Source organism: Bolinopsis microptera, chromosome 13 (genome assembly GCF_026151205.1).
Source record: "Bolinopsis microptera isolate Bmic1 chromosome 13, MBARI_Bmic_1.0, whole genome shotgun sequence".
Taxonomy (NCBI): Eukaryota; Metazoa; Ctenophora; class Tentaculata; order Lobata; family Bolinopsidae; genus Bolinopsis; species Bolinopsis microptera.
The window spans coordinates 9,993,654-10,005,582 of NC_087084.1; the positions used below are offsets into that span (position 1 = coordinate 9,993,654).

Here is an 11,929-nt window from a genome sequence, read left to right on the forward strand (position 1 = left end):
TACGTTGGCCTTAATAGCTTTGCCGTGTTTTATATTTCAATAAACATTCTCGGTATCATTTTGCATTTGAGAACGGTCAATCAAATTAATATCATTTCATTTTGTTTGGGAAAGAGAGACACTGGCAGCGGTCCACTCTACCCATGATTATGGGTTTTGGTAAAATATCATCTCTTTTTGATTATAATGTCAGGGTACTTTATAAAGTCGAAATATAAATCTTCATTAATAAGGACGAAGTTTCAACGATTTCGAAATTTTTCCTTTAAAAACATTTCCTTGTGTTTAGGTAAGCATATCGGTCGATCACTGACTGAATATGCCACTTAATACTCATTCAAGTTGGCATTAAATTCATATATTATAATGACATTAAACTGTCGTGGCAAAGCAGAATTTGTTGGAAATCACGAATGAGCAAAATTCTCACCTTTCGCACGTGCAAACTTTGAGCGGACGTTGCGTGCGTATCCAATATTGAATCGCCGTAAATTTTTGCATGTAATTGTTTTATATATATCTTGATAAGCATGCAAAGTTTCAAAGTATTTCAAGAAGAACTGTAATCACAACGGCACTCAAAAGTTGACAGAAAACGAAGAAAACAGCAATTTTCAGTGATTTTAGCAATTTTCTATCAATTTGGGCGTGTCCCCACGTGTGCAACTTTTCGATTTTCAACTTTAAAACTAGCCTAATGCACAATTTATACCTATTGGAAGCAGAACTGGGGGTCCTTTCCGAAACGGTACTTAAGTCAAAAATGGTACTTAAGTAAAAAGTTAAGCAAAAAGTATTTTCGAAATAAAACTTAAGTCATATTTCGCACTTAAGTATTTTTACTTAAGTAGAGAATTTTACTTAAGTACGTACTTAAGTGCCGTGTTTTTTACTTAAAATGTAACTGTAAGTATGGTCTAGAGGTTACTTAAGTGCCTAAATTGTAACTCTAAATCAAAATATTAAATGTAAAACAAGTTTTTGAAAGGTTGCAAACTAATTAGTATTATTAGTAATTAGTATTATTAGTAATTGGTATTATTAGTAATTGTATTATTAGTAATTGCCAACTAAATAGTACAATTACAGTATTAACTTTACAAAATTTTATGGTACAAAAAATTGTCTAATAATTTCATTTCGTTGATTTTTTGACCATACACTTAAACGTTTTTTCGGAAAGGACCCCCTGAGCTCCACAACCCAAGGCATGGCCCAACACCAGAGAATACTAAATCGCAAAATTGACGTTTTTATAAAATAATTCTTCAAAAAAGCACAAACTTCAATGACGAATATCTTTATGAAGGGGCAAGCTAAAAAACTTTCCGGTAGATTTTCAGAATGCTTGAACAATTATCTAAGATGAAAATTTCCTCAGATTTTGAATACAATTACTTTTTAATGTGTAAAATCATTTTTAAAAGTTATAACTTTGTCAAAAATCGAGTTTTAAAAACGGTTAACTTGATGACGTCATCAAGGGGTGTTCATGACGTCAAATAATTTGTTTATACAATGTAAACTAAAGTGTAAACAATTATTTTCAAGACCTGTGGTCGGAAATGGCTGTATCTTTTACACTTTTGAATCTACGGACAATTAAATGCAGGCTACAATTGACTGGCAAAGCGTCTATCCCTGAATATAATATGTATATAATATATATAATTCGAACAATTGAAACAAATCAAATTGGCGGGCAAACGATCCGTTTCATGATATGTATAAAAACAATACCAATCATCAGTGCCAAATAGAATAATGAATTGTAGCGCTATGACATGTTGCTCCTTTATAAAATAATTTTTATCGATCATGAAACATTTTCAAAATTATCAAAATTTACAAAATTTCCAAAAAAACAGTTTATTGTGTCCGTCCCAATTTTAAAATTGTCTATGAAGTAAGGTAGTAAGATATCTTTGGCTTTTAAAGTTGTAAACTGTGTTGGCCTTCGTGTAGTGGTAGAGGAAAATTCTTTACTGAGTTCCGTGAAGCTGGTAGAATTAGGATCCGTATTTGAGAGTTAATTGTTGATTCTGGTTATCAAACGAGAGTGCTCAACAACGACGAGTCGAAGGAGCATAACTAATAAATAGTTGTTGTTTGGTTTCCCAAAGAGAGTGCTCGACTGCAGTTAAGCAGGAGCATTATAATTTTTATACATATCATGAAACGGATCGTTTGCCCGCCAATTTGATTTGTTTCAATTGTTCGAATTATAATGCTCCTGCTTAACTGCAGTCGAGCACTCTCTTTGGGAAACCAAACAACAACTATTTATTAGTTATGCTCCTTCGACTCGTCGTTGTTGAGCACTCTCGTTTGATAACCAGAATCAACAATTAACTCTCAAATACGGATCCTAATTCTACCAGCTTCACGGAACTCAGTAAAGAATTTTCCTCTACCACTACACGAAGGCCAACACAGTTTACAACTTTAAAAGCCAAAGATATCTTACTACCTTACTTCATAGACAATTTTAAAATAGACAATTTTTAAAATTGTTTTTTTGGAAATTTTGTAAATTTTGATAATTTTGAAAATGTTTCATGATCGATAAAAATTATTTTATAAAGGAGCAACATGTCATAGCGCTACAATTCATTATTCTATTTGGCACTGATGATTGGTATTGTTTTTATACATATCATGAAACGGATCGTTTGCCCGCCAATTTGATTTGTTTCAATTGTTCGAATTATAATGCTCCTGCTTAACTGCAGTCGAGCACTCTCTTTGGGAAACCAAACAACAACTATTTATTATTATAATATATATATGTATATTATATGTATCACGACAATCTGTCGTAAAACAGGGGTTCCAGAAAACCCATTTCCCGATACTCCTGAAACACGAAATTTTTTTTACAGTCGATTTGGTCAACGTCTAGACGCCCTGCAAAGTTTCAGATCTCTAACTTAATTTTAACATGGTTTTTAGGGCACCTGAATATGGCGATTTTGGGTTTTTTACCGAATTTCGTATAACAGTGCTGGCGAGTATTTTATGCAAATTTCTTAAAAATCTCAACATAACTATTTTTTATTCCTGTCATCTTTGACATCAAATTGGAATGTTTTGGACTAAAAATAAATCTGCTGAACGACTTCCGATGAGTCTAATGCCTGAAAAACTCCCCGCCTAAAATTTTCAGAGACGGTAGATTATTAAATTTTGCATATGATCTAAAAAACATGAAGCAAAACGGATTAGAAATGACGAAGTTATCAAGCATTTTCTGTATCTCGTTAACAGAATTGACTGGGTGATTATATGACACCATGACACGACACCTTAATTGGGCACCCTTAACAATTCCCATAATTTTTAACGGGGTGGTTAACGGGGTCACCTAATCACGTGAATAGGTAAACAGATCACCTGATCACACGTAATGAATAAACTCGTTGTGCTTCGTATCTCGGTCATCTGAGAAGCTATAACTCTAATTCTTTCAGGACAAACGTAATTCGAATGGCCAAACACAATTCAGTAAAATTTAGCTTGATCCGACTATCCAAATTATCAAATAAATGAAAAATGAACCTTCATTTGAAAAAAATGTATTCGAATATTTTTCGATTTGACAAATTCCTCGAACCAGTGGTGGTAGTAAGTCATAACAGAAAGAATTATTTCAATTGGGCACTCATTGACTGAGCTATTAAGGGCAACGTTTGCCCACTGACTTTTGGCCCACCCTGTATTTACCCCCTATACTATTATATCCCCTTTATTGTTTTCCAGGCATTAAGACTCATCGAAAGTAGTTCAGCAGGTATATTTAAGTAAAAAACATTCTAATTCAATGCTAAAGATGACAGGAATAAGAAATAGTTATGTGGAGGTTTTTAAGAAATTTGCGCAAAATACGCGCCAGCATGTTATACGAAATTAGGTAAAAAACCCAAAATCACCATATTCAGGTGCCTTAAAAACCATGTTAAAATTGAGTTAGAGATCTGAAACTTTGCAGTCTAGACCTTGTCCAAATCGACTGTAAAAAATTTCATGTTTCAGGAGTATCGGGAAGTGGGTTTTCTGGAACCCCTGTTTTACAACAGATTGTCGTGAAGTATATAGATGTATATATGATGTCACTGAAGATTGCTGTTAACACATCCATGAAACTTATAGTTTGACGATAACATCGTTTACTTTGTACCGTTATTTCATGCTCCTAGCAACAGCTAGTAGAGCCCTTTTTTCTATAAGAGAAGAAAACCAGTTGTTATATATATATATATTTCGTTGCTGTACTCCTACACATTAAAAGTCGGTGTTGATTAGATCTTCGAAATTCTTTGCATCATTTATTAAACATCGTTATCTGAGATAAAATTGTTCTAAAAGCAACTGGAATATACACAAATCTTTAAAATAACTTACAAACTAGGAAAGGAAAACAAATCTTAGGAAGACGTACAAAACTATGTGACTTAAAACGGTACAAAACTAAAACATACTGAGTAATAATCAAACGAAAAGAATGGCTGAGTACATCTTATCTAATCTATTAAAAATTAGTTTCTCGGAAAAGGCTAGATTTCTCTGAATCAAACAGTAAAAATATTTAAATAGTAATGAATATAACACGTCTCTGATAGCAATATTGTAAACTAAACACGGGGTTATAGGCTCAGATCATGTTAAATAAAATAAATAAACTAAACACTAAGCTCCAGCGGATTTAAAAAGGATGTGGTTACTATATATATGATGTTTTTTAATAATATAAAAACCTAGCAACTTAGTTACAAAGTGGTGACCAATGAACTCTGACAACTGGAATGGACACCAGAGGTTGGATACTATTGTAGGTTAATAACGTTTGTTGGTGGATGTATATTGTATCTTTATTTATTAGTGAAGTGCGTAATAATATATCAATAAACCTTCCTATGAATCATAGGAAGGTTTATTGATATATTATTACGCAAAAGTATCAAATAGGAATCATAATAATAGTTTACCTGGGGACCTCGGGCTATTATGTTCATAAACATATTATGTTCATAAACATATTATGTTCATAAACAAGAGATTAGGCGGAATGACAGGCTGAGCGCGGCCCAGTAATGTTTATGAACATAAAAGCCTGAGGTCCCCAGGTAACGCCAAATAAAAGGCACACTCCCCAAATTGCGCGCATTGCTGTAACTTCATTCAAACTTCATGATATGAATCGAAGAAAATTATTTTGCAATTTATTCAGAGTCAATATATGCACTTATACAAATCACTTGGAATACTTTTGAAAGAGAATAACAAGCTCAAAAACGCTACTGACGTATTTCTCCATAAAAAGCACAATAGCGTGAGAAGCTTTTGTCGAGGTGCCTCGAAAGTGATCTTACGAGGCTCTTACGATTCCCCGTTCAATTTTGGTCGAAGAACGCGAACTTAATGCACAACCAAGGAAGTTATAGACATATTTCATACGTATCAAATTGGATGTGCTTTTGGCGGAGATATAATTAACGTGCGCCTTGACTGAATCAGAATCTGTTTCTTTTGTGGTGTATATGTATATGATGTGAGTGACAGGTGTAAAATGAAAAAAAGACATGAATGGCGGTTTTTCATAGGAATGTGTTGAAGTTTAAGTCCTGCCAGTTAATATTGTCAGGTTGGTGTTGAGCCTTCGTGATAGAATGCTTCAATCGGGATTTAATTGAGCCTAGTGAACCTATTTTACCACGTGCATTCGAATGCTCAAGAAACGTATTCCATAGATTCGCCCCTTTATATGCAAAGAAGAAAAAACTACAAAACTACACGTGTCTAATCAGTAGACTCTAATATTTGAGCACGTAAAGCATTCCATTAGAATTGGAGGCGAGCAGAAGACGCAGACCAGTCTGAGAAACTGCTAAACACTTCATATGCTGAGATCTGTGGTTGAAGAACGCATAAACACACTCACCTGCGGGTAATATAGTAATAGTATAACTATATCTTACTATATATAAAGCGAGACGATATATATATATATTTTGTAGCTGTACTCCTACACATTAAAAGTCGGTGTTGATATATATATATCTGTGCCATTTTACTGACACCACGGCATCAACTTTAACGCGACTTTCCGCATAACCCGTAAAAGATATACAACTGGAACTTTTTTGGCTGGGTCAAATGCTTTAATGGCCTTCAAATCAGCATGAAAAAATAAAAAATTGGCCAAGGAATAATTATTTTAGAGCCGAAAATTTGGACCCCCAAGTGGTGTCAAAAACGCCAATTAAATAGGTAATAATTATTTTAGTATTTTGAGTCTTGACACCGTTTAGGGTTATATTATACGGGTTCCTGCTAGTTATAGTAACTAGCAGGAACCCGTATAACCCTAAAATGGCGTCAAGACTCAAGAGACTAAAATAATTATTACCTATTTAATTTGCGTTTTTGACACCACTTGGGGGTCCAAATTTTGGGCTCTAAAACTCCTATTCCTTGGCCAGTTTTTTATTTTTTCATGCTGATTTGAAAAGCATAAAAGCATTTGACCCAGTCAAAAAAGTTTCAGTTGTATATCTTTTACGGTTTTTGCGGAAAGTCGCGTTAAAGTTGATGCCGTGGTGTCAGTAAAATGGCACAGATATATATATATAATATAATACTTTCAACACTACTATATAACAAATAATTTGAGATAACGATGTTTAATAAAATTATGCAAAGACTTATTTCGAAGATCTAATCAACACCGACTTTTAATGTGTAGGAGTACAGCTACAAAATATATATATATATCGTCTCGCTTTATATATAGTAAGATTACCATATATAATATAGTTTAGTATAGTAATAGTATAGTATACTGTATAGTTTAGAAATACAGTTGTCAAATCAAATAATCTGAAACATTTGACAGCAAATGGTACCCCTGCCAACTTCACGTTCTGTCGATGCGAAAAAACATATTTTGGGGTACAAAAGGCTTCAGGGGGTGGGACCAATAAACTGTAGGGGCGCAAAAAAAGACCTGACCTTTTTGAGAAATAGGTAAGTGTTTTAAGGGCGCCAAAAATTCAGGCGGGGGTTCTTGGGGGTCTCTGGGGTTGCAAGGGTTTCTGGGGGTTCCAGTGGCCGGGGGCAATGGTAGCGTTCCACACCCACTTCTCGACCACTAACCTGTCTTCATATCAAACAGTCTGACAGTTCCGTCTCTACTCCCCGTAACCAGGTGGTCCTCTATAAAAGTGCCAGTCTCTACTTGTGCCTGGTGGCCGAAGAAGCTGGTGACTGTATCCTTCCCGTCTTCAGAGTACAAGTACACTCCACTTCCATCTGATTCGGAGGAGGAATGGTGTTTATAAGGATGAGGAATATTGTTTATGAGGAGGAGGAATAGTGTTTATAAGGAGGGGAATAGCGTTTATAAAGAGTAATAATAATTGAAGCACAGAACTGAATATATAGGACTACTATTTCTAAAAGATAGATAAGAGAGGTTGTCTATACTTACTCTCTACAACGAACTGATAAGAGTTGGGCAGGAATGCAGTAAAGTAGCACCCACTATCTACAGATATCCTTGTTTCCCCCGTATCCAGGTCCAGTATCATTGCACCTGAGCGTCCTCCTACAATTCCAAGTTTGCTGTCGTGAGATACTCCGCAGGAAAACATAGGCGCCCCGTAATTGTTTACCACCCCGTAAATGTAGCCACTGAAATAAATTATCTAGGAGACCTCAAAAAATTGTAACCAACAAATCAGATAATGTGAGATCAGGTGACACATCAGATGGCTCACGGACAACTAGGAACCTTTCAATTTTACCTAGTTAACTAATTAACATGCAAGCTTGGGAAATCCAATCAGCTCCGACAATTAGGAACCAATCATGACATATCCCCGACAACTAGGAACCTCTGGAGATACCTAACATAATAATTACATACAGAATACATTACTCAATATCAATCTCATGGCCGAAATGAGAGGTTCCTAGTTGTCGGTCACCGGTTATCACCCCAACAGAGTCTGATATCAGCTCCAGCTCTGTAACTCTGTATCTAGGAGACCTCAAAACATTGTAACCAACAAATCAGAAGAATAATAATACAGCGACAAGTTATCCTAGCAAGTTTTATGGCAAGCTTAACCTACTCTTTTATAAGGTGCTCCGTGGCAGAGCTCGGATCTGAGCAGTTCCACACAAAAGCCTTGCTCAGGTGATCGTTCGTCATGTTCCTACACTCGGTCACTAGGAACTTGCTGCCATCAGGTGTTATCTTCAGATCAGTGGTGGAACCATCCTCACTCTTTAGCACTGAGGTGGTTCTACATCAGCTGTGTTGAAATGTTAAAATTAAACTAGTCAATATTGCCAAAACTTCCTAAACACAATGAAATATTTTATAAACTACAACAAGAGACATACCCTCATAAGATTTCAGTAGTTCCAGCTGGAGGTTATAGACGAGAACTCCCATTCTTGAGTTTAAAAACAGACACTCCCCATCAGGATGGAACTCTCCTTTAGATCTGTCGAAACCCCCGAATTCTACAGACCTGACCACCTTGAGATCCGTGGAGTCCCACAGTCTGCATTGGTTATCTGTGACTGTAGCGAACAGTTCCTCCCCTACACTGAACCCTACCCACTGCACCTCCTCATCTAGCTCCTGTTTACAGGCGTCTACATCTCCAGAGGAGGGCAGGCTCCATATAATACTTTGGTCGCTACCAGAGGAGAGGATCATTCTACTTACCCCCGGCACTGTGGAAATCTTGTTAACACGATAAGAGTGTCCCTTCAGTTCCCCAACCTTCTCACTCTCCTTGTTGTAGATCTTGATACTCTGAGAATCCCACTCAGCACAGTAGATCAGAACCCCGTCCACACTGTACTTCACACTCGTCACTCCCACATTGGCACGCGTCCACCCACTCGGACGAGGCAGCTCCACTTTCCTCAGTATCTGCAGACCCTGCTCTGTTATCTCCCACTCAACTACCTCCAAATTATTGTTACCTGATATAACTAGACTCTCTGTCAGGTGACTGTCTACACAATTTATATATCTACTGTCATCTGATCTACTGAAGAGTTTCTCCCCGGAGTCAGGGTCCCACACAGCAAGGTACCCTCTGTGTGAGCTGATGAGTTTGTGGGTAGCCGTGTTGTATGAGTGATGGTAGCAATTGTCCTCGCACCCCCAGCTCCTCACTAGACTCAAGTTCTCTGGATCCAGCACCATGTACTTGTTACTGTAGGAAGAATATTTTGCTTTCCTGGGGTTCCCGGACCCTGCGATAACCAGCCCTGCTCTGTCAGTTCCAAGCCAGGCAATACAGCAGTAGCCCTCTCCCGCCTCACTGCTGCACTTGTGGGCCCCGGAGTCCACATCGTAAGAGTGCACTACTCCCTCCCCATCTCCCACAAATAGGGTCTCCTCCCCCTCTGCTAGGTGGACTGACTGGGCACTCACTGGCACTCGTATATACCAGCGTGGGATTCAGCTGCTATCACAACAACATCTTTTGCTACCGAAGAGGCTACACAGTCCACACCTGAAGAGGGGATCTTCACGGAGATAGGGTCATCAGCAGCAGGAATGTTAGCCCAGAAGAAGGGGTACCCAACCTGAGGCTCCGGAGCAGACAGGAGCAGAGTGTCCTGACTTACTACGGAGGTAGGGGCCTGGTTAGTGGCCATGTTGTACAGGAGCAGAGTGTCCTGACTTACTACGGAGGTAGGGGCCTGGTTAGTAGCCATGTTATACAGGAGCAGAGTGTCCTGACTTACTACGGAGGTAGGGGCCTGGTTAGTAGCCATGTTGTACGCGAACTGAGGAGCAGACAGGAGCAGAGTGTCCTGACTTACTACGGAGGTAGGGGCCTGGTTAGTGGCCATGTTGTACAGGAGCAGAGTGTCCTGACTTACTACGGAGGTAGGGGCCTGGTTAGTAGCCATGTTGTACAGGAGCAGAGTGTCCTGACTTACTACGGAGGTAGGGGCCTGGTTAGTAGCCATGTTTTACAGGAGCAGAGTGTCCTGACTTACTACGGAGGTAGGGGCCTGGTTAGTAGCCATGTTGTACAGGAGCAGAGTGTCCTGACTTACTACGGAGGTAGGGGCCTGGTTAGTAGCCATGTTGTACAGGAGCAGAGTGTCCTGACTTACTACGGAGGTAGGGGCCTGGTTAGTAGCCATGTTGTACGCGAACTGAGGAGCAGACAGGAGCAGAGTGTCCTGACTTACTACGGAGGTAGGGGCCTGGTTAGTAGCCATGTTGTACAGGAGCAGAGTGTCCTGACTTACTACGGAGGTAGGGGCCTGGTTAGTAGCCATGTTGTACAGGAGCAGAGTGTCCTGACTTACTACGGAGGTAGGGGCCTGGTTAGTAGCCATGTTGTACAGGAGCAGAGTGTCCTGACTTACTACGGAGGTAGGGGCCTGGTTAGTAGCCATGTTGTACAGGAGCAGAGTGTCCTGACTTACTACGGAGGTAGGGGCCTGGTTAGTAGCCATGTTGTACGCGAACTGAGGAGCAGACAGGAGCAGAGTGTCCTGACTTACTACGGAGGTAGGGGCCTGGTTAGTAGCCATGTTGTACAGGAGCAGAGTGTCCTGACTTACTACGGAGGTAGGGGCCTGGTTAGTAGCCATGTTGTACAGGAGCAGAGTGTCCTGACTTACTACGGAGCTAGGGGCCTGGTTAGTAGCCATGTTGTACAGGAGCAGAGTGTCCTGACTTACTACGGAGGTAGGGGCCTGGTTAGTAGCCATGTTGTACAGGAGCAGAGTGTCCTGACTTACTACGGAGGTAGGGGCCTGGTTAGTAGCCATGTTGTACAGGAGCAGAGTGTCCTGACTTACTACGGAGGTAGGGGCCTGGTTAGTAGCCATGTTGTACAGGAGCAGAGTGTCCTGACTTACTACGGAGCTAGGGGCCTGGTTAGTAGCCATGTTGTACAGGAGCAGAGTGTCCTGACTTACTACGGAGGTAGGGGCCTGGTTAGTAGCCATGTTGTACGCGAACTGAGGAGCAGACAGGAGCAGAGTGTCCTGACTTACTACGGAGGTAGGGGCCTGGTTAGTAGCCATGTTGTACAGGAGCAGAGTGTCCTGACTTACTACGGAGGTAGGGGCCTGGTTAGTAGCCATGTTGTACAGGAGCAGAGTGTCCTGACTTACTACGGAGCTAGGGGCCTGGTTAGTAGCCATGTTGTACAGGAGCAGAGTGTCCTGACTTACTACGGAGGTAGGGGCCTGGTTAGTAGCCATGTTGTACAGGAGCAGAGTGTCCTGACTTACTACGGAGGTAGGGGCCTGGTTAGTAGCCATGTTGTACAGGAGCAGAGTGTCCTGACTTACTACGGAGGTAGGGGCCTGGTTAGTGGCCATGTTGTACAGGAGCAGAGTGTCCTGACTTACTACGGAGGTAGGGGCCTGGTTAGTAGCCATGTTGTACAGGAGCAGAGTGTCCTGACTTACTACGGAGGTAGGGGCCTGGTTAGTGGCCATGTTGTACAGGAGCAGAGTGTCCTGACTTACTACGGAGGTAGGGGCCTGGTTAGTAGCCATGTTGTAAAGGAGCAGAGTGTCCTGACTTACTACGGAGGTAGGGGCCTGGTTAGTGGCCATGTTGTACAGGAGCAGAGTGTCCTGACTTACTACGGAGCTAGGGGCCCTGGTTAGTAGCCATGTTGTACAGGAGCAGAGTGTCCTGACTTACTACGGAGGTAGGGGCCTGGTTAGTAGCCATGTTGTACAGGAGCAGAGTGTCCTGACTTACTACGGAGGTAGGGGCCTGGTTAGTAGCCATGTTGTACAGGAGCAGAGTGTCCTGACTTACTACGGAGGTAGGGGCCTGGTTAGTGGCCATGTTGTACAGGAGCAGAGTGTCCTGACTTACTACGGAGGTAGGGGCCTGGTTAGTAGCCATGTTGTACGCGAG

The 11,929-nt window shown here is 40.4% G+C and overlaps 1 protein-coding gene across 1 annotated transcript; it reads right to left on the reverse strand.

Annotated features, from left to right (window-relative positions):
- Positions 1-8,128: 8,128 nt before the first annotated feature.
- Positions 8,129-9,226, reverse strand: LOC134824770 (POC1 centriolar protein homolog A-like). The gene is made up of 2 exons (XM_063836746.1): positions 8,407-9,226; positions 8,129-8,295 (listed from the first exon to the last, which is right to left on the reverse strand). The coding sequence occupies exons 1-2, from the start codon at positions 9,224-9,226 to the stop codon at positions 8,129-8,131; spliced, it is 987 nt and encodes a 328-aa protein (XP_063692816.1).
- Positions 9,227-11,929: the final 2,703 nt, after the last annotated feature.